The sequence below is a fragment of the Branchiostoma belcheri genome, unplaced genomic scaffold (genome assembly GCF_001625305.1).
Source record: "Branchiostoma belcheri isolate BF01 breed outbred unplaced genomic scaffold, Haploidv18h27 scaffold23, whole genome shotgun sequence".
NCBI classification, from domain to species: domain Eukaryota; kingdom Metazoa; phylum Chordata; class Leptocardii; order Amphioxiformes; family Branchiostomatidae; genus Branchiostoma; species Branchiostoma belcheri.
This window is the reverse complement of record NW_017803824.1, coordinates 2,498,742-2,525,838: the sequence shown is the minus strand read 5'-3', so window position 1 is coordinate 2,525,838 and position 27,097 is coordinate 2,498,742. Positions and strand designations below refer to the sequence as shown.

General features: G+C 41.0%; 1 protein-coding gene across 4 annotated transcripts in view; it reads left to right on the top strand.

Annotated features, from left to right (window-relative positions):
* The window catches only part of LOC109470593 (protein Shroom3-like), a 96,520-nt gene that overhangs the window by 39,610 nt on the left and 29,813 nt on the right, over window positions 1–27,097 (top strand). Inside the window, exon 1 of one of the 4 annotated variants that reach the window (XM_019769561.1) lies at window positions 8,411–8,542. The exons of 2 other annotated variants lie outside the window; for them this stretch is intronic. Coding sequence is in view for 1 of the 2 variants with exons in the window: in XM_019769560.1 (XP_019625119.1) it covers window positions 21,197–21,315 (119 nt within the window). In the remaining variant the exon portion in view is untranslated. Of the gene's footprint in view, window positions 1–8,410; window positions 8,543–21,175; window positions 21,316–27,097 lie in introns of those variants that run through there. One more of the 4 variants, XM_019769560.1, reaches the window with a different exon arrangement.

Sequence of the window (27,097 nt, the reverse complement as noted above, 5' to 3'; positions counted from 1 at the left end):
TCCAGCAGTGCAAGCAGAAAGGATGGCAGACGCGCCTATACCCAGTAGAAGTCGGAGTAAGAGGATTTGTAGGGACTTCCTTCATGCGTCTGTGCAGGGACTTCAACATCAGGGGAAAAGCCCAGACAAAGCTCACTAGACAGGTGACTGAGGAAGCAGAAAGAAGCAGTTTCGTGTTGTGGCTGAGGAGAAAGGATAAGGCGTGGAAGTCCTTCCAGAGAAGTGGTGACAGTGCCTGAAGCGGAGCAGGGACGCCTGCTCCGTTGCCCCACCCCCCAGAGACGTCTTAGGCAGAACGGGGCGAAACGTCGAGGAAGGGAGGCGTCTAACTGATGAGACGGCACTGCAGACACTTGGAACCTTCCGTGGTGCTGAGAAGCACGCCAAGCTCAGCAGCAGCTAGGCAGGTCAGTTTCTGATCTGTATGTCCAACTGTAGATATTTTGCAATCCCTAGAAAACCTCTGATGTTTATTGTCATTAACAGAACTTAAAGAATGATGTAGAATTGCCCTGCCATGTTGAGGTTTTATGTGGCACCAAATTCACAATACTTGTTACAATGTTAGGCAACAGAGAGAAAGTTGAAATCAACTAGAAAGGCCAATATTTGCTTTGGAGCAAATACAGCGATGGGTTCACCACATTTTACGACATGGCAGGGAAAGAATGAGAAACACAAGGGAAAACAATGATTTACATTGATATAACTATAATATGAAGTAACATACAACTAAAACAACAGTTGGATAGCTATTCCCTACTTTATTGGTTAGGATTTTTAATTGCATAATGCAAACTGTTGATTTTCAAAATAAAAAAAAACGTTCATGCCCCGCATTCCAATGCTGGAGCAGAAAAGCTTGAAATACCTACCAAAACACTTGAATAAAGACATACTGTCAGTATGGAAATGCTCTGTGCAGGTGTTATTAACAATCACATAAACTATGAAGCCATACATTGAATAAGCTATACATATAATATGATTATCATAACCTTTATTTTTAAAATCATGCCAGTGAGCTAATTGCATGTACAGAGTGAAAGAAAGTAAAGTAAAGCAGTAGAATTTCTGTACTAGCTATGATAGTACTTCATATGATTCGTCCTCATCGTCATCATTCAATGTGGTCTATCTCTTGCTACTAGTGACTGGTAATACCTCTGTAGATTCTTCACACTGGCAGAGTACCGTACTCCTTCTCTCTTGTCAGCTCAATACTTTTGTGACAACATCAAAGTGATTTTAGTTTGTATGTTGGAAAAATACAAAAGACTAACATTCTAAGTTATTGACATTCTTGAGTAAGAACAATCAGTTTTTGAATGTTAAAAGCAAAACAACGAAAATAAAAAAAATGTTGTAATTGTTAAAATGCAGAATTGTTAAAATCGTTAAAACTGATAAAATTGTTAAAAATTATAAAATTGTTAAAAATGTTAAATTGCTAAAAATATTTATGTCCGATGCACTGGGGTTCGAACTTGCAATGCCTGGGATTGCCGCCTTGCGCGTTTCCAACCGAGCTAACTCGGTGCGATACACATCACTCACTGCATTGTATGTCATAAAAAGTAAACAGCATGGCCGCCGGCTCCTTTGATATTACAGCCGCTCCCTGTCCAATCTTGTTTACACGCCGGGCGCAGGTCATTGACCTCCAACTTGCGTTGTTCCAACAGAGAAGAGCAAAATGTCTGGCTCCCGCAGAACGTACCGCACTCTCCCGCTGGACGTACCGCACTCTCCCGCAGAACGTATCGCACTCTCCCGGAGGACGTCCCGCACTCTCCCGAGGGAAGTCCCGCACAGCGTCCTGCACTCTCCCGCAGAACGTCCCTCGAAAATTGATGCGTATTTCGTGGCCTGTGCTGTACCTACCAAAACACTTGAGTTCATACTGTCAAAATGGAATGGCTTTGAACAGGTTTTAATTGAGTTAATCCAATCAAATCCAACAGCCAATCAGCAAGAAGAAAAGATTAGGCTGCGTCAGGTTCATGCTTGCATGCCCATATATGGGCATGCCGCCGAATTTCTTTCTTATTACGTCACGCGCGTACGCCCCCGCACAGTACTTTCCTATGGGGACCGCTAAAAAAGCAAATAAAACGATTGTAAAAGCTTGTATCACAAAAATTTAAAAAACGCCTAGGGGTATTTGCCCACTGTACCTCCATACCAAATTTCAGGACCTTAGGCCCTAAAATGAAGAAGCTGAATCCATTTAAAAAATGGCAGGAGGAGAAGGAGAAGAAGAAACACCAGAAAAAGCAATATGGTTTCACCACACCACGAAGTGGTGTGGTGAACCCATAATTATGTTCAAGCTGGGATACAGTTAGCTAGAAATTAGTAGAATGTTCATATTTGTGACTTCATTTCCGTGTTACATAACCACTGGAACAAATGTGAAGGTCGTAAACTGTCCTGAAAAATAATTGATGAGAGCGTCAGGTCTTAAAACAATCAATCTGTGTGCAGCTTCGTGTTATACTATTCTAACGCTCCTAAAAGCAACCTACGTCATAACGATATAAATCTACCACCCTCCGTTGTTTCCACTGTTTGCCGGTTACTCTCCGGCAGTGTTGCGCCATCCTGTTCTGACAGTCGGCATCCACCCGGTCCTGATTGATGTGATTTTCATTGATTTGAACACCTGCAGCAGACATGTGGTTTCAGGCAGTGAACTAGTGCAATTTTGGGCCTCTGCAATTTATCGGTTATAAGATTTTAGAAAAAAACTTGCTGTGAAGAAGAATGAACATCATGAAGACAAAGTCTTTGAAGAAAGTCTAGACCTTGGTACTGACAATTGAATGGTTATACTCAAGATTTCCTACTAGCCCTCTGTTCTCATGATTATTTGTTTAAAAAATGTATGAGAACCAAAAAGGACATTATTGTGGCCTTGCTTATTACTTGGCTGGTCTAGCTGCTCATGAAAGAAGTCCATATAAGATTAATGTTGTTGGGTTTAATCTGACAGTTGTATGGCAGTAAACATGAGAAATGCAGTCTTGTGCAATACTCGGTAATCAGCTGGCACCATCATACTGTTTAAAAGTTGACATGTGTGTCTTTGATTGATCAACTTGACAACTTCAGTGCAACTTGGCAGGACCTGTCCTTGCCTGGATGTAACCCCTAAGAGTCTACTTAAGATCGATAGTGATTGCCCTAACCGGACAAATTTACGGTAGTAAACTGGTGAGATGCAACCTCAAGCATTACTGGATAATCAGCTGCCACCTTCACACTATCGAAACCCTGACAAGTGTGTCTTTAGTTGATTATCTTGTAAACATTGGATAACTTTATCTATCAATGACCCATCCTTCAAGTAAACTGATGATTCCAATTCTAACCCTAATAAAAGTAATCCCAAACTGATAATTAGCCCAGGCTGAAAGAACAAGAGCTTTTAGAATTGATGGTTCATAGGTGCAAGGGTCTGAGATGGTGCTAATTCAGGTGACCTCGATAACACAGTAATTGTCTGGGGTACAATCTCACCAGCAGACTCAGCAGTTGTGTTTCTCACCTCTGGGAGATTCTATCAACTACTAGTATCCATTGTAGGCAAAATCTATATGTATTGGTCAACCAAGATACCCAAGAAGACCGCAATATGCCAGCTTCCTGTGGCTGTTTTCTTGTTCTTGTTCGTCCCTTAAGTGGTCGTTGGCTAGAGTAATGATAATATTATCATTACTCTAGCCAATGTATTTGCCAGTTTCTGCAGCTACAATTATGTCATTTTGTGTGTGATATAAACGCAATATCTATGTTCATCCAGCCTTACCTGATAGATGTTGTAGTCTGGTTTCCTTATCATCACTTTAATCTACATTCTGTCCAAAACCTTCTATCGGATCATAATCAGGATGACCATGACCATGTCAGTTCTTCATGCTTTCTGCCTTCAGAATGAAATTTTGATGAGAAAACGTTGAAGGGGGGATGCAGGTCATTAGATCTTCTAATGATAAAGGTTAGAGATGTTGATGATGAATAATGGCATAATTATTCTTCAGGCACCAATGATGTCACTACTTCACCTGTAGGCTTTTTTCAGGGACAGCTTAATACAGACACTGCAGTCTTTTATGGTGAAGAAGAATACTCTTGGATGACCCAGTTAACTTTGACATTTTGAACCCTATGCCATACCAATGCACCTGTTCAGACATACTTTTAGGGTAAAATTGTCTATATGAAAACCATATGGCAAATGTAATACTAGTAGCATTTGGTTCTCTGTAACAAAATTTTAGTAGTTTTCCCCAGAATTTGAACATTCTCCAGTTTGAAATGTTGTATATATATATATATATACTGGGATAATCTCTGTCACACCCAAGTCAATGACCTGGCCAGGTTTGCTTCTCCTTTTCTTTGTGACGTGGAAGTATATGCTGATTAGCTACAATGGCTGCATGAATATTTTATGACACGCCGGAAGTACCTGATACAAGGGGATTTCTTTCAGTTTTTTGTGATGCCTTTATAAGGAAGTCATCCACATTCCAAATCCTGCAGACATCCTGAAGTCATCTGTGGGAGGATGTGGAATCAGTTACTTGTATTATATCCCTTTGAAATATTGATGAAAAAAATTGTATATTTAAGTATATTAGTCATATCTCTGAAGACCTGTGTGTTGATGTAATCAATGACATCATCCTACAAGAAGTTAATTCAGGAGCATTATAGTTACATGTATAGTCAAGGATATAAAAGAATACTTGTATGGCTAGAAATACCTGAGTTTAGAATAACTGTATTCATCTGGAAAATATTGTTTTGAATGATTGCACTAACTTTCAAAGCATATTTTGTGGGAAGGACAATTAAATCATACATTATATCGTTTAATTTAGCACTAGTGTTCACTGTTACATTGCTCTGTATGTTTGTACACATACTGTATATGTCTGTCCTTGCTTGACAATTCGCTGGCTGATAAATTTTCTTCATTAGATAGACATTAAGCCCAGAATTTTTAGCATAACACTGAAATTTATGCATGAACATTTAATGTACTGTTTTCCCTTCCAAGAAACTGGTCCATGCTGCATTCTATTTACAGTAAGAGGAAGCTGAAGAATGTCATGTTCTACTAACCAGGCAGAATGTTAAGTTGTTTGGCATGGTCGGTATGGCAGCCAGGTGACATGTTCCTACCCAGAACAGGGCTCAAAATACTGGGTGCATGTGCACCTTAGTGCACCCAAAATTGGAGCTGTGCACCCAATTTTTTTTCCTGTTGGTGCACTGGTGCACCCAAATATTTTTGTAGGCATTTTTGTACATATTAAATGTATACAGTAATACTGGATATTCTTGGCATCTATGTGTTAGAAAATCTTTGTTGTAGTACTTAAGATTTTGAAGTTAGCTCCCATTTCAGATTCAAGCTCAGAAAGGAGCAGTAAGATCTGTAAATAGGTTTTGTTTTATATGGTGCACCCAAAAAATTTTCTGTGCACCTGAATTTCTAGGTTGGGTGCACCAGTGGACCTATTCCCAAAAATGAATTTCGAGCCCAGCAGAAAATCATAGCACAATCTTCAGATGTTTGGGAATTGTTTTTAGGCCATTGGTTATATGCATCTGGGATCAAGTGGTTAGACTGGTAAGGATTTAGGTTGATGCGTGCGGAAATGCTTTTGATTCTTTAAAAACCTTTTTGACAAACAAGGGCTCTGTTTGTATTTGTGAGAACTAGCCTCTAGCTGCACTAATAAACAGTTGGGACTCGTGAGTGGCCATTGGTCTGTAGAGGCATTTGGTGCTGTATGAAGGGGAGGAAAAGAGGTGCAGAAAGGAATTTAATTCGTTAATCCATACAAATAATGCCAGCAGTGATAATGACTTTATGGCAGTCAAACAATAAGGGAATATCACTTCACAAACCTGTTATAATTGGTTGACAACTTCTGTTGAGTTTATAAACCTAAAGATTGAGGACAAAGACACAGTGTTTTTTTTTAATAACTTTTTTTAGGAAATCACACAAGAATCATCACCATGCTGAGGCTGATAATTGTAATTCAACACACACAGGGAACAGGAATCTTATTACCCCTCTTTCCATGTCCAACCTAATCCCACCAGGCCCGTAATTTGCTCTGGAACTACTAACCGTTTCACCATTACAAATCTCCTTGGATCCCACGTATCAGTCTGTCCTTGGTCCCTATTACTGTGATCATGGCAGGAGATTGAATCCAAGGGCTGGTACTAAATTTGCATCTCGCAGTGGATCTATGGTGGATTTGTAAGGCCATACCAATTTATTTCATTGGATTTCAGGCATTCTGAAGTGAAAAGTTAGAGGTCAGGCTGAAAACAAAGGACTAGTAGGAGTGTCACAGACTAAAATATCTTAGAGACTTAGCAAGAGAGAAACGACAAAGGATTGAACTGTAGTTTAGAGTGAATCTACTGCTAATTTACAGCCAAGAACAGTAGGAAAACTTGAATCTGACATTATTCATTTCCCAAAATTATGCACAAAGGTACTCGTCAGACTTCCAGTTCAGTAACTTTTTTTAATAAAACTTGAAAGCAGCAAATTGAGTTGGTATGGCCTAAATGTGCCAGGGGTAGTGGATAATGTGGTACAGTAGTAATCCCCTGACGGCTCCATGTTGAACTTGTTAGGGCTTCCCAGACTGTGACTAATGATGCAGGATAGATCATGGCTTCTCCAGGGGATAGAAATGGCACAGTTTAAATTCTGTAGTTTGTTGTCCTTGCTTGCTTCATTCCCCTCTGTATAGTTTCATCACCACAGGAATTTATAGCCCTGAATTTTGTTAAAATATTTCCCAGGGTTAATTGCCTGAGGCCATAGAAATTCTTGATACCACAAGGGGAACGATTTTATAGTTGCAGTAGAATGTGTTGTCCTTGCCTGTTTTATTCACTCAGCATAGTTTCATCACTGCAGGAATTTACAACCCTGAATTCTGAACCAAAGTTTTGTATAGTGGATGGGGATGAGACCATGTAGAAATGTTTATAGTTCCAATGTTATAGTTTGACTAGAATGATGTTGACCTTGCTCTATCACTACTGGAATTTACAGCCCTAAATTCTCTTACTGTATTTTCTATAGGATGGGTAGGGAGGTCATTGAAAGATTCTTTGAACATAATGAAATACTTTGCATGCTCGGTACTTGATATACTGCCGGAAAGACGTACAGTACAGATAACAGGCTTTCTGAGTATCTAAGAACTATTTTTGGCAAAGCCATGTTCATTATGGTACCCTGGACTATACTTAATCATTTGTTGTTACAGATATGAATATCTATGTTGTGAACCAGAGCCAATGAACCAAAACCGTAAAAGGGGCATGTGGGATATATTATTTAAACCTCCTCAGTCCAAGAATCAATCAATTTAATTGATCTAGCCTCAGTAAGAATGATATATAAGACACTGACACAATGATGTCACCCTGATGTGTAAATGTCTCCCTACTAATAGTACTATACAGAGGTGCTCATTTGAAATGCACCTTTGCCTGGGGGCATGTTTTGTACCTGTCAGGCCGGGTAGGTAACGGTCCCTTTTCCGCTACATTGTGTCATAATGGGTCACTGCATGGAGACAATGAGAGCACCAAGTGTCAGCCTTACAGGTACAGAAATGGGCCTGAAAAATTTCTATCCTGTAGATCTAAAATATGAAAATCCAGAATAAATTTGCCACCCCCTAAGCTGTTTTGCTATCACCTTTTGAATCTTTGTTTAAGCAGAATTATGGCGTGGAAAGCTTGAGGTTCTTCTGAAAGTTTGTCTCTCAGGATATTTGTTCTAGGAAATTGACTGAAGCCTTCAGTTTTTTAGTCACAGTGCCTGCAAAACTGGTGTCTAAAGTATTATGTCCCTGCTATCCAGGACATTTGGAGGGCTGGGTCTGTTAGAAAATAGGGGCAGCATGGTTTGCTTTCTCCCCCTTCCTGCTTCCCTCTGCAAGGGCTGACATTCAACCCTGCTTTTGCTACATTTACTGGCATACCTCAGTCACCTGCTAGCAGTCGCCTTACTGGGAGGAATGATCTTACCTGTTCCCAAACTCAATACAGCTACCACCTATGTCAGGGCCTGTGTTATATCTGGAATAAGGTCATAAAACCAAGCAGTAAGGTGTATCAAAGGAATGGTTTATTGTTTAAGGTTATGTTTAAGTACAAAATAAGATTTGGGAAGGAAATAAAGTGTCTTGCAATGCTGTGAAGAGCCGTTGGATAACTGCCGATCGTGCCTGTTCATAGGAAATTCCTCACCCTGCATGGTTAAAAAGGCCATGTCCCAGGAGACTCCAGGTATCACCATAATTTATGCGTGGGTCTGGCTGGTGATTGGCCGGTGCGGCTCTCAGGTTGAATGGGCTGGAATCCTGGCCATTGTGTGGCAAGTCTGAGCAGTGTCAACACTTGGCGCCATGTTTGCTCGCCACCGTACCTTCACTTCCACCTCCCTGGATATATTCTCTGCAGAATGACTCCCTTCCAAAAGGTATGGATGCTTACGAGTTGTGTTCGGGTCCGGGTGGGTACCTCAGATCCAAACCTATTGTCTGGGAACAAAAGGCAGCTGTGGAAAATGGGTGGAGGGGAGGATTATGCTGGGACTCGGAGTGACCGTTATCTTGTACGGTGTGGATATTGCAAATATTTCTCTTGTAACGTCATCACAAAAACTTTCCCTGCCTCTGTTCTTCCTGGAAATGATGTAGCAGGTTGTGAGGATGTTTGTCAGATACTAGAATCCTGCGATTGACTGTGTTACTGACTACAAATTAGCGCTTTGTACAGCAGTGGTCTTGCTGGTTCTTGCTGATGTCAAAGGTATAGTAAGAAGTTTGCCTGCTTTACAGGTGTCAGAATGTCATTATGGACTATATAACCGGTTAACCCCAGGGTTTCTAACAGGTGGGTCTTAAATAGTTAAACACATTCAATCATGTATTATCTTTTTCACAATGATATTCAGTATTTTATTTTCATATAGGTTGATGCAACCGATTTGACTATAAAGACCTTCAGTAGGGCACCCTGCGGCCTGTTGTGTTGCTGCTATTTGAATCATGTTCAGTTTCAGGAAACTGTTATGACCCAGACAGATAAGCATATAAACATCACAGCTTCTTCTGTACAGTAGCATGTTTTTCCAATAAGTCTTCTGTCCAAAGCTGCCGACATGTGTGGCCATATTTTATCAGTCCTATGTCATGTATTTCTGATATGTACCATGAAGGTATGTAGGTTTATATGAAACAACTGGTCTGTCTTGCATGGGACAGCTGCTTATCTAGTACAAACATACTTTCAAAAGTTTCAGTTCTTGGAGTTAACGACTGATGACTTACCATAGCAGATAACTTTGAGTTTCTTGCTTTTACAGTTTTCTTCAAACTCTGACCTCATGTGATCCATGTACATATGCCACAATCAGGAGACTTTTGAATGTTTTGTTTTGCATGATTTTTACAAGAAATATTGAATATTTTACTTTTTGAAGTCAATTGCTACTGGTGACATTTAGAACTTTGGCTATGCAAAATCTGAATTAGACTGAACAAAAGTTGGTTTCTACAACAATGCTGGGCGATTACGTCACTGATAATGAAACCACAAACCAAGCCTTAAACCTGTGTGGCCGTTGTTTGCAAACTTGGGACAATCCAAACTATGCCTGTGTTATTTTTCTCTATCCTGAAATTTGCTGCAGGAATTTCAGGTAAGCCAGGCTTTTCTAAGAGGGAATTCTGTAAGCCTCCTTGAAGTTCTTGGCCATTGTGCAGGAGAAGGTCGGAATGTGTTCTACGTGAGCTGGCATTCGCAAACAAGGGAGAACCAGAGAAAGTTTTCCACTTCTCCTGCAAAATGGTTTTTGTTGTACTTTTAGCTGGCATAGCTGCTGAGTTGGGAATGTGATTTGTAGTGAAAGATGCTCTGTAGCAATGCCAAGAAATATCTACCATGATGGATTCTGTCTTGAAAAATGTACTTTCCGCACATTCCCAGAGGGTGATATAAACTACCATTTGAATGATGTTTATTCCTGGATTTTACAGACTCATTTGTTAGCAAGTGCACACCTGTGAATCTAGATTGGCCATTACTGCAACATTAGCACTGTAAATCACACTAATACACAGATGATTGAGCGCATCTTGATGTTCATCATAGGAACGATTTGGCAATGTATCAACAAACTTTAGTATTCCAACAGTGTTAGAATCAATTTAGGCATATTCAGCTGGGTAAATCATACTTCTTTACTATTTCTGTACATAAATGCATCTGCTACTTAACAAATTTCAGCACTCTTCCAACAAGATGGTCTATTCACTACTTTTTGGATTTCCCTCGTAGCAAACTACACATATACAGGTAACACGGGATATGTAGAGTTAAATACAGGCTTTACTGTTGCCTGGGCTAGGTTTGTAATGTTTGCATGTTGGGCTGCTTGCGTATTGATAAGGTGTAATCCTTTGTGTTAAGACTGGAAACTGTTTTTCCCTTAGTACCTTCCAGTGTCACACTAGTACAGGACTTACTTTTGGAGCAGGTGGAATATGTCAGTTTTCATTGGATTGCTCACAAAATGCTTGTTTCCTATTTGAAAAGATTGTGTTGTTGGTCTATGTATAGTATTGCCTTTGAAATGCAATACAATGTATTTCAGATGCAAAGTTGAAATGTGAAGGAAAAATATTCACAGAGTTTCAGTCACTGGTACAATCCAAACTTTCAAGAGTTGCAACTGTCCAAATCTGTCCAAAAACACATGGTGGAATTTTCTTTGTGTTGAAGCTACAATTGATTGAATGACCTTAAGGGCCATCAATTAACAATATTAGCAGACCACAGAATAAACCTCACAAGCAGGATGTTAGACAACAGGTTCCTTTGCCATGAGTCACTCAACGGTCTCCAGTACAAAGTCCTCGACAAGGTGGAAGGGGATTTAGATTTCTTTGTTTGCTTCTTGCAGTAACTTGAATATGTTACTATTTAGTAAAACCTGCACACACAAGAGAGAAGCATTTTTGTTTTGCACCTGAAGAAATCTGCTAGATTTTGACTTTTTTTTAACAACTGCCTCTAGTGTAGGGCACACATCCCTAATTTCTCTGACCTGCCCATGGCTAGGATCTGCCAGACCAGATGATCTACCCTTCTGTTTAGTTACAGACAGGTTTTATAAAATCAGTTCCTTATTGCCTTTCCCCTTCAAGAACCCAAGAATTTGCAATGCTTTAACTTTTATCAAGGACTGCAGTGTTCAGGATTGGTTGAGGATTGGATTATATATAGAACATTGATTGAAACCTCCTAGACAATGCCATGACTTCTTGCATGAAGTTGTCCAAGCCTGTCATCCATATGTTGGTGTGTACACAAGGCTGGAAGCTGAAAACATGTGGATATCAGGCCACAGTCATCCATCATCATCCCTTTTAAATCCACCAAACTCGACATTCCATATTTTCCCCTTCCACAATTTCTGACAGTTTTTGTTGTTTTTAGCCTGTACTCCTGGCATCACACCTGCCCCTTGAAGTTCCATGGACCCTGGGACTGGGACCTTGTAGTGCACTTGTTCTGTGTTTAACACATCTGCAGAGAAAGGCAAAAGCACTTGAGACTGTTGTGACGTAGCCTTTACTTGCCCCGGCCAGGTCATTGTTATTGATGCTGATAGTTTACGGGGAAAGTCTCAATCAATTCCTGGTATACCATTATGTGCTAGGTTGTGTTTCTCAAAAATTAAATTGTTATCCTGGATAAGGCACAAGGATTTAACACAAATTTCAAAAAGCTACTATAGAGCATGATTTTTAAACGTTTTCCTTCCACAATGTCTGTTTACATCTTGACCTCTGGCTAAGTTTTAACTTCTGTCCCAGAACCAAGGAAACCAATAGATGTGGCCGACAAATTAATAAATGACTTTATACAATGATATGGCTAGAGGGTGACTCATCACTGGATATCAGGTAAAGCTAATGATACAATGCATTTGGTTGTGGCTCAGAATATCTGGGCGTATGTTTGCGTCATAATGAACTCTTTGCTTGTTGCTTACCTCAGGTTCATGTTTGCATATTTCTGTAGTTATTTGCATATGAACAGAGAGAATAAGGTCCTTATTCATCTGGAAGCCCAGTGTTGAACCGTCATACCTGGTACGCTGCCAGACATTACTCCGTGAGGGGGTAACTGAGAGCTGTTGTTGTTCGTATCTTGCTTTGTTCAGCCATTTTCTTCTGCACAACATTGATATATAAGTGACAAGCTTGGAGAATGTTAATGCTCTGACTGGCTTGATCAGCATATATTTAGCACTCATAACAAAACATGACAAAACTCCCAAGCTCCCAACTACTCTCTTATCAAAATACCTGAATCATAGCTTTTATTGCCTGTAGAAAGATAGCGTGATCTAGCAAAAAATGCTTTTCATTCTTTTGGGATGGAAGGTCGACAATATGAGCAAAGCTATGGAATACATTATGGCCACTTCAGTGATTCCTACTCCTAGATAATAATTGTGTAGGAAGCCTTTTCTACAGAGCTCAATAATGTACCCCTGACCCCTGCCCTAGTTCAGTAACCCCCCAAGACTACCCTCACCTTCCAGGGGGTATGTTCCTAATTTGTCTCTGTTCCCCTAACCCCTGGGCAATATCCCTTTGGGACAACTAAACCTTGGTGGACAATCAAAACACTACTAAATCTGTAGAGATTGAAGCTTTGAAACACTGTCTTCTCTATATCATTTTGCTTTTCTGTTTGTAACTAGAACTGGATGGAATGTACCAGTTGTGATGTTTCTTTGTGTTATTCTTAGAATGCAGTATGTGGTCCATCAATTGCCCCATCTGTCATCACCTGATGAAGTCTGCTGTGAGTACCTAACCAGTCTATAAATCTGACCAATTAGCAGCAAGCTGGTGGAGAAGACTTATCAGGGATTGGCTGCCCAGTAGGGGTCAAGGGTCGCTGGGAACCCCAGGATGATGTCAGGATTCCATTTGAAAATTCAGTTGATGGCTGCTCTTGTACAGACTGGAGTGATTCTTGTCTTGAGGATCTATAGGAGGGAATTCTGAGGATCACAGGAGCAAGGGTTCTCTGTAGGAGGTAGGCTAGCTGCCAGGGTGTATTCAAGAGATAGCTCAGATTACTTCCTTGGCATGTTGTTTTCTTATTCTTGCATAAAGACTTGAATTTGAAAGTCTCATACTTAAACATTATATATTTTTGGACTAAGACGTAAATGTCATTTTCAAAACTGACAAAATCTAGATAGCTTTTATGTAAGACTTGATTGTCTTCAATGTCACTAGATTTGCTATCTTCTATTGTTCTATGAATATAAACGTACATTTCTTGTATCCTAGACCAATCCCATAGCCCTGCCCATCTCTGTCAAGCTAAAATGTACAACAAAAATGTGGAAATCAAAATATTTGACCTAGATGCACCTATGCTCTCATTGGTTGCTGCTAATTTTGATGGACAGACGGGAGGTCTATGTCAAGGACTTCCAGGATGCAGCTTGCCCAATTTCCATCACTGAATGTATCACGTATGCACCAAGTTTATATTAAAAGGTTTCGTAACAGCCCCTTCTTTTCCCCTGTTGGTTAGGCATGTCAAAACATTACAGCAGCTGAAGAATGATTGTGGTAAGGTTTTGCATAGACCATGTTGGTCACAGTTACTGAGTACAGTGCTTGGGGTTTCCTCAGTTGTTTTCATAAGTTGTGGACAGCTGCTCCGCATGGTAGGAGGGAAGAGGGCGGATTGCAGCATGTGTCAGATTCCTGCCCTAATGGTTTCCATGTTGTGTTTACGCCCAGAATTTCTTATAAGCTTACTGTACAAACTTTCAAATAAGAAATTTTGTTTATGCATAGAATCATGCGTTTCCAATATTCATATGATGTGATTTTAGTGAATCATAGGGTTAGTACATAATTCGGATCAGCGATCAGTTTCTTTGCAAGTCTAACCTATTGCAAGATGGTTCCTAACTTTGATGTTTATCCTTTCCCAAAACAGAGCATAGAACGACAAACATTTATACCATTAAACCTCAAACATCTGAGGTCGCCTTTTGGGTACCAAATTTGGCAGAATGAAATGAAAAACATAATTTTATAATTTGCTACATATAGAATACAACACGGTGTATTCCGTATCGCCCGAGGTACCAGCCCGACCGCGCGTCGGATCGCCCGACGGCCGAAGGCCGGAGGGAGATCCGATCCGCGGGAGGGCTGGGACCGAGGGTGATGCGGAATACACCGTGTTGTATTTTATTTATGTCATACCCACCCAAGAAAACACGCCTTTCAATGCGAAATGAGCGAAAATTTGGCGTCCGTAAGCCCACTAAAACGCAACAACATCAATTCCAACGTCCAAAGTTTGTATTCGAATTTTCGAAAGCGGTGCACACGGTTAGGGCGAAACGCGTTCGAATCTTTCTATGGAACATTTGGAAGGCCCGGGCCGTACGGGTTTAGAACCCCCAGGCCGTACGGATAGTTATCACACGGGCCGGAACACCCGTATCGAACGTAATCGCGGCCCAGGTAGGACATAAATTATAGTATGGCTGACAAACTTAAGTGGGGGAGCATATGTTCATTATATTCTGGGGTTGTATGTTGTCTCAAATCAAGTTAGTGACTTAATACATTTAAGATACCATCTGCTTTATGCAGAGTAGCCTGTCCAACAATAAAATATGATTTCCAATTTATTAGATGACCAGAATCACCAGATGGTCAGAAAAAAAAACTGCTGTATTTTAATGAATCCGTAAATATCTTTATTATTATTCTTTTTTGTAGCATGGATCTGTACTGAAGACACAGACCTGAATATTTGTTTCTTTCTTAGGACAAAAACATTCTTACAAAGAAAAGGGCAGGATGCATTAGCTTGCGTAACACCTATGTTTGTGTTTCTTGTGTTGAAGAACTTTGAGATGGTTGCAGCTAGCTACCCAAAAATGCTGAGATAAACGTCAGGTACCCGGAATCTATCTTACCTCAGGACTATTCCATTAGGACAGTTCATAGGGAACATTTTATGTCGAAATGGGAGTTAGGAGCATTCAAGAAAAATGTATTATGTGCAAAATGATCATTAAAATACAACCTTAACATTATAATAACAATACGATAAAATATTTAACATGGATAAAATAATCAAAATAATACATGGAAAGAGGGTCCCAAAGTTTTTGGGTTACCCCCATGAATTTTTTTTCAAATGGACTGGCCCTTGGGTAAGCCCATTAACCCACAGGTGAACTGGTCACCTTTTTATGAACTTTCACTCTGACCTCCAAGTTCACAACATGTTTGGCTTTGCCACCACTGGCTGAACCAACTGTGGATGCCACTCATAGCTGATTCAGATGATATTTCTCTACTGAAATTTGTTGTTTTTATATTCATGGGACATGTTATGATATCTTTGCTTGTCACAGCAAAATTCCAAAAATTTTTACTCCTGAAAAATGTTTTTATGATGTGTCATGTGAGAGTGACGTAATGTGTGGGTAAGGTCCCAGGGGGTCCTTAAGGTAGCTGTTTGTTTGATAAGTTGTCTGCACAAGCTACTGCAGGAATTGACTTTGCAAATGTTTTTTAGCTACTGAGGAATTCCCTATTAGTATTATACAATATGGGCTAATCTGTTTTTATGCATTGCACCATGTTACCCATTGCTGGCAGTAGAAAATTTATCTCTATTGTCATTACTGGAACAGCTATTGTTCTTCCTGCAGGAAAAAAGGTAAGGGGCTTAGATGCATTCCAATCCATAACATTACATTTTGTATTACAACATAATTCAAGAATCATCAGTTTACTTTCATTTTTAAATTTTTCTTCTATTGTTTTTTTTCTTCAGATGAAGAATTTAGAATAAAAGGAGTTCAGAGTAACCTGTGGTTGTATTGATTAAGACTATGCTAGATCTTCTTCCCCTTTGGACTCCAGACATGTCCTCCAGACCAGGTCATTCACCCCAGGTGTACAACTGGGTCACACAGGTGGGCAGTGGTACTTGAGACAGTGACTTTCCACCTTGGAAACAGTGATACCTGTTAACTTTAATTTCTGTTCGAAATATGGATTCTTTAGCCTCCTTGTATGACCAAATTTTGTTTGAGGTAAGCTCTTTAATACAGGTGAGAGTGTACAGCACAGGTGTGTCTGTAATTTCTGTCCATAGTTAATTCTCAGGATGCACGTGTGATAGCATTTGTACTTGTAGAGAAGCCATTTTATTGGTGGATTTCCTTTAGAAAACATCTCTTCTAACTCAAGCAGGTGTTACCTGTGGTTGGGTTTCTAGGTTACAAATCATTTATGTGTCTAAGATGTTTTTGTCAATATCTTTTTATCAGGTATTTAACAAATGGGTGTACAGACAGTTGTCTTTTCTTATGCAAAGTTACCATCTAATGATTCTAATGATATGCATTATTCTGTGATTGTTTTGTTCAAAAGACTGATACTATCATAGAAAGGATGAAGGAAATGATATTACCAAAGCCACAATGATATGGTACGTGTACATTGTACTTTGGAATGCAGACAGACACATTGCCAATAAAGCACATTCCATCCATTCCATTGACATAAAAGTTTGATTTGGCAGAAATGTTTGTCTGTGATTGAGTTATCTGCTTTTGGTTCTCTGCATTCCTGTGGCTTAGAGGGCCTCAGTAAGATTTTATCATGGTATTTTCATGTCCAGGTCCTGTTGGCAAGCCTGTTGTGTAAGCTTGCAGGGATGCTTTATCAGACAGCTGCTGCATTGCATGTAGGGTATTGACCTCAGCTAGCTTCCACTGAGATCAGATTAATATTATTCACTGTTTGCGATGGATGATTCACTGTTTGAATGATCAGGTATAATTGCATGAATGTTTGTGTATTTGGCTTCTGTAGCAGTACATGTATCTCGTTTCTCAGCAGTTGTTTCCCTTTATCAATCCTTCCCTTTACAAGGAGGATGGAGCTGGACAGGTGAGCGAATGTAAGGTTAGCAACCTCATAGAAACCCCAATTAGAGCAATCCTGGTATGTTAAGATCTCAGTAGTAATCTATCTTGGGCCTCATCGAAATGCTCTGAGTGTGCTAACTAGGCCAGACGCTGCCAACAGGAGTGCTTACAATTTATCTAATGAAGCCTGAGTCTGAAGACGTTAGTGACTAGGTTATGCAGTCCTGGGGTACTTAGAACAGCTAGACTTCTATAGTCCTGGGATGGACAGCTAGTGACAGGCCTGCGGCAGGATTGCTTACAATTTATCTAATGAAACCTGGGTTGGAAGACATTGGCAACTAGGTTATGCAGTCCTAGGGTACTTAGAACACCCAGACTTCTATAGCCCTGGGATGGACAGCCAGTGACAGGCCTGACCTTTTGTGTAGGCTACCTGTGACCCCTGAACAACAACAAACAGGCAGGTCTGTTTACCTGCCACCTGCCCATACCTGCCTTTCCAAGGTAGATGCCCCCACTGGGTGATCAGCTTTCAGGACAGACACGTTTCATTATAGCCAGCCAGCACACACTGTTAGTTACAGCCTGGGTGCCAGGACCAGTGTACAGGCCTAGGCTAGTTCCTTGGTTCCAGGGCCATCCTAGCCTGGGTACCATCCTGGTTAGTTTACGTTTGCTCCCACAGTTGCTGTCGGAGCGAGGGAACATAAACTAACCAGGATGGTACCCAGGCTATCCCCCACCCCCACCCCAATCTTGCATCAGAAAGTAGAAAACTTGTCACTCTGTGGGTTCTACTAGGCAAACCTTAATTTATGATATTATGTTTCATTATAGGGGCTGGGGCTCAAATGACATAAGAACATTGACTGTGACTACATGAAGTTGGCAAGAAGCATAAGGCAACATGAGTGGTAGATTGGATAATGTTGTGAGATTGAAAACAAAGAGTGAACTATTGTACAATATATTTCTGTTTGGCTATTTGCATACATGCACTGAATATTCTGGTCCAAGTTGGATAAGTGGGTTTTTGTTATCAGTCAACCAAAGGGAAATATGATTACTACCCCTGATATGGGTGTTTAAAAATGGAAGCCTAATAACATCAAGGCACAAATATGAATGCAAAATAGCATACTCGAACTATCCAGTTGGATATGCCTTTTTTACCCAAAAAGTTTGCCCATAACTACATCATATAATTTGTTACATGTAACAGGATGCAATGTTCAGGGAAAAGCAGTATATCAGTCATAAATCATGTCATTGATCAATATGCAAATTTTACCTGCCCTTTATTTTGTTTTTTGTTTCTGACACATCTCCATGTTTGTAACGTGAACAATTCCGCTGCCATGGGTATATATTCTGAAAAACATTATTACGTTTAATATCATAACATCCCAAGAGAACATGTTTAATTCATCCAAATGTCTTTTGACATTTACCAACATACGGTTTGATCAGGCACTGAAAAGCGTGGCCAACCCAAGTGTGGGACTTTACCCGTATTTGCGTAGCGCCATAGGTAATGAGGAGGCTTTATGGTCCGGTCTGAAGTCGTGCCTCGCTCGACAAACACCTGGTTTCAAAGGTTTGCGCGCCACTTGTCACGGCAGTGGTCAGCACATAGCGGGGACGGCAGGGTGGACAGCCATGGTTTTTCCCTCTCCCTCGGCCATACTCTTATCTTACAACCTGGGAGAGGCAGCCTAGCCTGCTCAACCTAATCATATTTGAAGGGAGCTACATTCATGTGGCTACTTATTCTGGATTTGGGTCACGCTATGAACGTACTGCCTCTCTGTGAAGGGCGTTTTTTCCTGTGGATACTTCCGTCCGGCGAATCATTTATGGACCACCAGGGGACAAATAACAGGTGATCTGACTGATCATGAGGTATGCCTGCTGACAGTTTTTGAAGCTCGGCAAAACAGAGCTCAAGATTGTCTTTATTGGACTCAATAGTCATCTTGCCAACTGCCTGCCTCTATACAGTGTTGTGTTTTCCCTTTGGGCAAATCATTCATTGACAACCAGAGGACGACAGCTGACTTGGTTGTGATATGTTCTCTGACAGTTCCTGAAGCTGACAGCAGTCAAAGCAGTTAACAAGACAGGCTGTATTGGACTTGAGTCCCTGCCTCTGTTCAGGGTGTTTTCCCCCTTGGATTCTTCCATTGGGCAAGCCATTTATCTAACAAGCCAAGCCGGACGACAGCTGACTTGACGGTGGAATGTTTTCTGGCAGTTTCCGAAGATGACAGCGGTCAAAACGGTTCTGGAAACAGTCGTTGTTGTAGTACATCCTGGTGTGGATGTTTTTCACAGCTCTAAGGTAAATGCACCTTACCAAGCCTACTTCCAGTTAAGGTACATCGGGAGATCTTCATCAATTTTTCAGCTGTTTCATGGTCGTTGCGCCTACTACTGATGACTGTATTTTAGCTGCTGAGGAGTGCCAGGCATAATACACTCCCTTCACTTCAACTACTGGGGCTACATTTCCAGGATTCTGTTGGACTTGTGTGGCAACAACTTAACAAGCCCAGCCTCAAGAGCAAATTTGAACCCTTCCTCCCCTGTCGATGCAAAATATTTTGTAGGCGGGTGACGGAGCATAACTGTTGGTTGACAGAATACTATTTTCAGATCTAACGCAACTGCAGAGAGTTGAGGAAGATTCTGTACCGACTTCAGACTGCTGCAACTGTGAGTGTTTTCAGTGTTTCTCTTGCCTTCATGCAAGACTTCATCATGGACAGATGTCATCCCTTTATCGTCCAGCATTTGATGAAGATGTCACTCTGATGGTCAACGAGATAAACGAAAAACTGTGCAAGTGACATAAGGTTTGTGAGGAACGTCAACCTTCAACAATTGTGTGCCTCCGAGCCCAATAAAGGAAGATTCATCCTAGCTGCACCAGCTGTGTCACATCAGGATATGGTAACCACGGAGATCAGAGCAATCACAACAGAAGAAGAGACCGCCGGGTAACAGGTTGCTGTTTATTGGAATCGGAGTGACACGTAGTTCGAAGGACAGCAATTGTGCCCGACCTTTTGGACCTGTCAAGGAAGAAATTAGGACCTTTTTCGCCAAGTTTACTTCGCAGGCACCTCAAGTAAGATTGATATGTAGAATCTTGACAATTAATGATCGGCAAAGTCCAGCGGAATTTCTGCTGTATGTTTTGGACAAACACTTGTTGTTTAAAACACGGGTCAGGCCATCTTTTCACATGCCCTTTTGACTGAGAACAAATATTATCAGGGACAACAGGTGCTATTGACCCATTCCAAAGTCAGCAAATGGTTTACTAGTGCTTTAATTGTAACCTATCTCCTAGTGGTGCAATATCCTGAGATAGACAGTCTTCTATTGTACACACCATCGGAACTGAAATTAGTTAGTGAGGATTGTATGTTATGTCTGTGACAAACCTTCCCTCAGTTTCTCAGAGACTCACAGTGCAGCTTTATCGAGATCAAATGAAGCTGCATCTCCTGTTCCAGTACAAGAAACTTGTAACTGTTGTGTCCATTATTGTTCTCGCAGCCTAAGGACTAAGGACTTCTTCCTGTCATTCCTGTTTGTTGCCTGATGATCGGATATTATCTCTTGCACACCTGAAGACACATCCTGGACTCTTCTTCCAACAGTTCTCAGGAAAACAGCAAACTCCTGGACAGGTAAACCAATAGATAAAGATGTCGACATAGGATTAGCAGACTCTGAGAAAGGGCATCGCAAACATTTGGTGGTGCCATCCTTCAGACTTTGTCTTAACAAGATAAAAGATTCATGACTGCAGTAAATGTTTCCTGAGCTGAAGGCAAGTGTTGCCATCCTGTTGTAAAGCGGGTTCTGTAATCCATATTGGACACACAGAGCACCACCTGCGACAGTCACAACACAGCTCCGTTCTGCTTGGACTGCTGGCAGCTTAAATCCTCCTGCTGGTCAAACAAAACTGACCGGAGACTGTTCTGGGAATGCAAGTTGTTGTTGTGGAGCTTAATATCAAGGGAGAAACAATTTACATGTAGCAGTTTCGGAGAAATTCAACTGTGATAGACAAGGATCGCAAACTTTTCTACGAGGATCACGAACATGAAGAAGGTGAAGAGGATATTCCGCAGGTTGACCCTTAGCGGGGTGACCTCTTATCACCTTGGGAACCATGACCTTCAGGATGAGATGGAATATGGCGGCAAGTACATCTCATGGAGGTGGGTCATAGGTCAAGTTGCAACAGTAACTTCCTATGGTAAAGTTTCAATACCTCTTAGTTACAGACTTTTATGTTCTTGGGTACTGGATAAGGCTATGGCTATCACAGAGATTCTCAGAAGTACTGATTGATACTAGGCTAGCAACCACAAGGCTATAAGTCTACTTGTGTAGTATTGCTTACTTGAATCTGAGGACCACCCATTTTGTTAGTGCTTCTACTTGGATAGAGTGTATGTGATTTGTTGCTAAATGTCAGTTATCAGCTACAAATTCCCATCTTTATGGTCGTACTGGAATGCTACTTGATCCGGAGTCTAAAAGATTTCCAGTAGCTGATCTTGAGGTTAAGATTGTTACCGGTAGCTACTACATGTACGGTACTTTGAGCCATCAAATGTTCTAGTGCCAAGTAAGTCCCTAATTTAGTATCAAAATCAAACATCGCCCATGAATCTATGGATTTTTGCAAACATGCCTTATCAGTTCCGACATAGTTGACATGGGTCTATTCTTGGGGTGACAGGCCGCACTGACAATATTGCCCGTCGCCATAGCTCGGCCCATCCTTGGCTGCCCAGTTACCAGCGCTATCTCCGGTGTTTTCAGGGTCAAAGGTCTCATATCGTGCTTACTAAGTCCATTATCTAACGGTCACCATTCATTTCGCACGAGGATGATATATGATATGTCTTAGTTATCGGCAATCTTATGTAGTTGTTATTGCTCCGTTAGTTTGTATAAGCTTAATTAAGGACATCTTTCTATCGATAATACTGTCCCTTTTACCCAACATTCCCTAGCTAGCCCATGTGTGTAAATGCTACACAGAATTTCATCCTTTTGACATATACCGGTGTTATATATACTGAAGGCTACTATAATGATGTCCATCAAAATCATGGTATTATCTGTTGCCTGTCTGGTTGCTTCAAGTATGGAAACAAAGTAGTTAATTTTTCCGTTGCACCAGAGCCATGCTTATTGTTAATGATTGGTGATGATAGCAGGAGAACATGTCTTGGTTGTCTTTACAGTACTTGTAGTCATTTTCTTTAGCTGCTGTTATATAGGGTTGAGAGGAGGTGCAGGGTGGGGTATGTCGGGTATCCCTGGAATCCATGGGGAGTGATGATGAAGGACACCTTGGCCCCTGAGACCATTACTCTTCCTCTGATGAGTGGCACTCAGACCTTTCGTCTGTAGGGCTCAAAACAATCTCCAAGCAGATCCTATGGTGGCAGAAAAACACTGTATCAAAATGGCCAGGCAGTATCCTTTGGCCAGAGGGTCCATGTGCGACCCAAGGTGGGGGTAGTGACAACAAAAAAACAGCGGCATATATTCCCCCACCAACCTCTGCTTGGAGAGTAACTTTTATTACATGTCTGCACTGGTGCAGGTAAAGCCAGTACATGGATCAGCGAAGGTTAATGTCAATGAAATCCAAGGTCTTCCGATGATCTCTCAATGATTTTAATGACCAATGGTTTCTGGTTGCTCATTGGTTGCCCAACAGTCTGATAATCTCAACACTAAGGTATCTCCGTACAGATGGTCTTTGTCTGTAACGTAGGACAAAAATAAGTCCTACTGGTATTCCAAAATGCATTTTAATATTGTTTTGAAAAATTTGAAGCTGGCAAAAGACCAGAACTGAAATCTGGAACATTTTAGTCAACCTGGCTACCAAAACCTTCGCAAGGATAAACACAATAATCAACCTGTAAACATTGCACTCTTAATTCCCAGAAACCCCAGTGACATAAAGATGCCTGGCAGGAGGGAATGGTATGTTTATAGACAGGTCTTTAATTTCCTCCTATCTGCAGCTCCCCAAAAAACTCAGTTGCCAGGGAGATGTGCTATGTTTCTAGATAAGCAGTTAGTGAATCTGTCCAGCTCAGTTAGCAGGTGAGCTATGTGCTTTTCCTTGATTATATAAGAGATGTTTATGACCAGAAATACTTTATAAGAATTTCTGTACAGTCTCAAATCAAGTACCAAATGTGCATAGTAGGCAGTAGTGTTTTGGTAATCTCCAAGCAGGTCTTTTGGTGGCCGCAAAGGACAGTATCAAATTGGCAAGGCTTCGGTCATTGGCTTCGGTCGCTAATGGACACTCCTCTGGCCAATGGATACAGCCTTACCACCGTATGATCTGCTTGGAGATTAGTGTTTAGTAGTTTTGGAGACTCTTCCCATGGCCTCAGGGGGCCAGTTTAACTTGGAACAGTTTAAGTTGAAGGTTATGTAAGAACAAGCCTGGTTCTCATCTGTAGTAGCTTAACCTGGTTTACCCTGACCCTAGGGCCTGCCCTGCTCACTAGAGCTGCAAGCATCTCCCCTGAATGGACACAGATGCCAACTTCGCTTCCTTCCATGTAAGCCAAGTTGGAAAGTCAGATCCTTGCTTTGAAGTAATTGATGTGAGAATAAAGAAAAGCAACAGGGTGAACATCAAAAGTGAGGTTACCATGCCAACTTGTTCCCATAGCAACAGATCCGCACCCAGTACATTACTCTGTGTTCACAGGAAAGCCATCTGTTCTTTCATTTTAGATCCTACAAGGGTACACATGCTGAGAACCTTGACTCCTAGCAAGCTTACATCAGAGAAAGCTGTATTTTCAGGATGTGAACTAGAACTCTTAAATGCATCATCAAAACTTAAATGGACTATAAAATAGAGGAAATGCCTCCTATTTATAGCCAGAGGGGGACGTAAAGCAACAGGATTGAGGGTTGATTTAGTTTCGGATAAAGAAGTTCTTCACGACCTTGACATGGGCAGTTTCCTGTGCCAAACATTCCTTGCAGGCAAAATGTTTCAACCAATCATGACGTGCAAGAACTGAATTTCTGAAATGTACCAGTTGGGACTCGGTAAGCTTTGTCATTTTTGTTTTTGCTACGACAACTTCTTGTTGTATTGTTGGGATTATCACTGTAGCTGATCAGCAAAAACATTGCTTGTCCTAAGGTCCATGGCAGACATTACATGATGTAGGTAGCCCCTGAAGCGACAGGCACTGTAAAATTGTTACCAGGAACATCTATACAATTACTGCCATCTCTCGAAGTAAGAGATGATATGCAAATGCCAGGTGCTCAGTAGGTGCAACAGTGCTCGTGCTTTGTGCAAAGGAACATTACGCAATGGCAAGTCTCGGGTGAGGGGTGGGGGGGATCGTCAGCTTGGGTCATGGGACCTGAAATGCATGCCCAGCATTGCAACAGTTAGGCCAGACTTTAAAAACAATGTTGAACTGGAGGAACAACATGAAAATAGTCAGAGGGAACTACCATCTGTACCTAGGTTACATAGCACTGTGGTCACATGGGGAGCGAATATTCAAGTGTAACTGTTACCACATGCCCAAGAATCATAGTCTGTCAAGGTCACATACATTCACTACTGGCCACCTGTTTTGTGTAAAACACTCCATTGCAAACAGGAAGTCAGGGTGGTTGGTACAACCCTGTACGCATCAATCATATTGCATGTTTTACTTCATAGATGTGAAAGTAAAACATGTTGATTGCGTGACATGTGGGTGTGTTTTGTATACATTTTTGTTTTGTGGTGGGAATATTTTTGGAGGTCATAGATTTTGTAGACGTGCTTGTGTGTTCCTATCAGAGAAAATGAGGAGTAGATTTGCATTTCCTACACTGGCCAATCAGCCTTGACATTGTAGTAAATTGGCCATACTCACAGTTAATCACTTTATCAATAGCAGAGATTTGATAGCATAATCTATTGTAATGATCTTCCTCTGACTCAGTTGCAATCATAAAGAAGCCAAATTGAAAGTTAACAGACTGTTGCTGTAGTTAATTAACTGGGAAATTGTGGCTTTGGGAACAAGCCGTTAATATTTCTTAGTGTGGGATGATGAACTTTTTTTTAGGGGATAGAAAGCACTGTGCATACTTAAAAGCAACTACTGGTAATGACTTTCATAATTGCTTTCTTTCCTTAGCTGATGATATACATTGTACTAAGTAACCCTGCTTATATCTGTTTCATGGTCATATGTAGGGTCCTTAGCCCTCCCCTGATCCCTAGTGTAAACAGACACTGACAGACCTGTGTGTAATTTCATGGGGGATGAAATGAACACAGCTATATGGAATATGTTTGTACAAAGATTACCTTGTGTTTCTTGGAGGCACATGTCAGGAACTGTGTCTATCCTCTGTAGCTGGTCATGTAAGGGATTTCTGTTTCTGATATTTTTTTTCTTGTTTACTGACATTACTTCTCATCACTCTTACCGTGTGACCAGAGGCTCAGGTACTAGGTATAGAACTGCATTGAAACATTCCTAGACTATGATGATACTTTTTTAGTTACGACAAAGAATCCATGGTATTGGTCGGTATAAGCAGGCTTTAGCTCTAAAATCTGAAACACGTGTTGGGATTACTACTAGTAGTGATCACATACACACAGGTGGATCCTGATGTCAAAACCCATCTATCTGTCTGATTGTGGTAATGACAGGGTTTAGTGCTGCATACAGCACAAGTTACATCCTTCAATGAAGTGGCTTTGTTTAGGCCATTTCAATCAAACACAAGAGGACAAAATGAGAAGGTATAAACCTTCCCTTCAGACTCTATCTACTTTCATGTTGATCTTCTACATTTGCTGGTAGCTCATCGTTGTGTTTTGTATGTATCTTGAGAATTACAGATTGAATTGGTGTTGCTTATGTTTAGAAGGGAAAACCTGAAGAGGCTAGAAGCTGGAAGTCTTCCTTTAGCCGGACACGGTCGGGTACCTGGTTAGTATGCCCGGTCGCTTGGCAGGAAAAAGCTGTGCAAACCTGAGACAGGCTGTGAGCAGCAAACTGTTTCTGTTTGCCACTTCTCTGGCCAACACTAGAGGGGGACCCACTCAAACACCCTCCTGCCACAGGACAGCTTATACATGTAAGCCGATGATCTGTCATTGTCAGCTTTTAGAACAGGAAGACACGCTCAAGACATGTCTTAGAACAGGAAGACAGGCTTAGGAGACATTCTCAAGATGCTGGTAATGGATGGGAGAGGTCACAGGGAGTAGAGAGCAATTTGCTTCTAATCCTGTCAGGGTCTGGGTGATGTAGTTTATATCTTTGGCTTACAGCGCACTGTGTTAGACTTAGAGTGTCTTGTGCAGGTGGCACATTATGCAGCAATATTACTTTATCTTGTGCAATCTGGGACCTTCATCCTTCATTTAGGTTTACCTTAAATGGTCTCCAAGCAGACTGTTAAGTAAAAGACAAAATTTTCTGACCAACATCTGCTTGGAGATATGAGCCTGATCAGCTTATACAGTCAGCCAGAGTTGCAAATGAAGTGCTGTGTTTACTGTAAAGATTCAGCCCCTGCTTGACCAATTAAAACTGCTTCCCTTGGTAACCCAAGAGGAAAATCCAGCAGGCTAAACTTTGGATCAAACATCCGTGGTCTACCTACTAGGTCATACAAATTTGATTTGCTCATTTCTGGAAAGAAAGAAACAGTGCTGAATAGGAAGATGAGTGAAGTGGAAAATCTGTATCTTGGTACACACTGTTTTGTGAGTGACTGAAATCAGATTCAAGTTTCAAGTTTCCTCTTAGACTTCTGTTTTCTTGTTAGACTCTTGCTTATTTCTTAAGATGTCTGAGAGCGAAGGATATAAATTGGTGTGGCCTTACCACTTAAGCATCAAATTAGATTCATGAGCAGCTCACTAGTTAGCTTTCAACCTGGGTTCTCCCCCTTCAGATGTAAATGACCCAA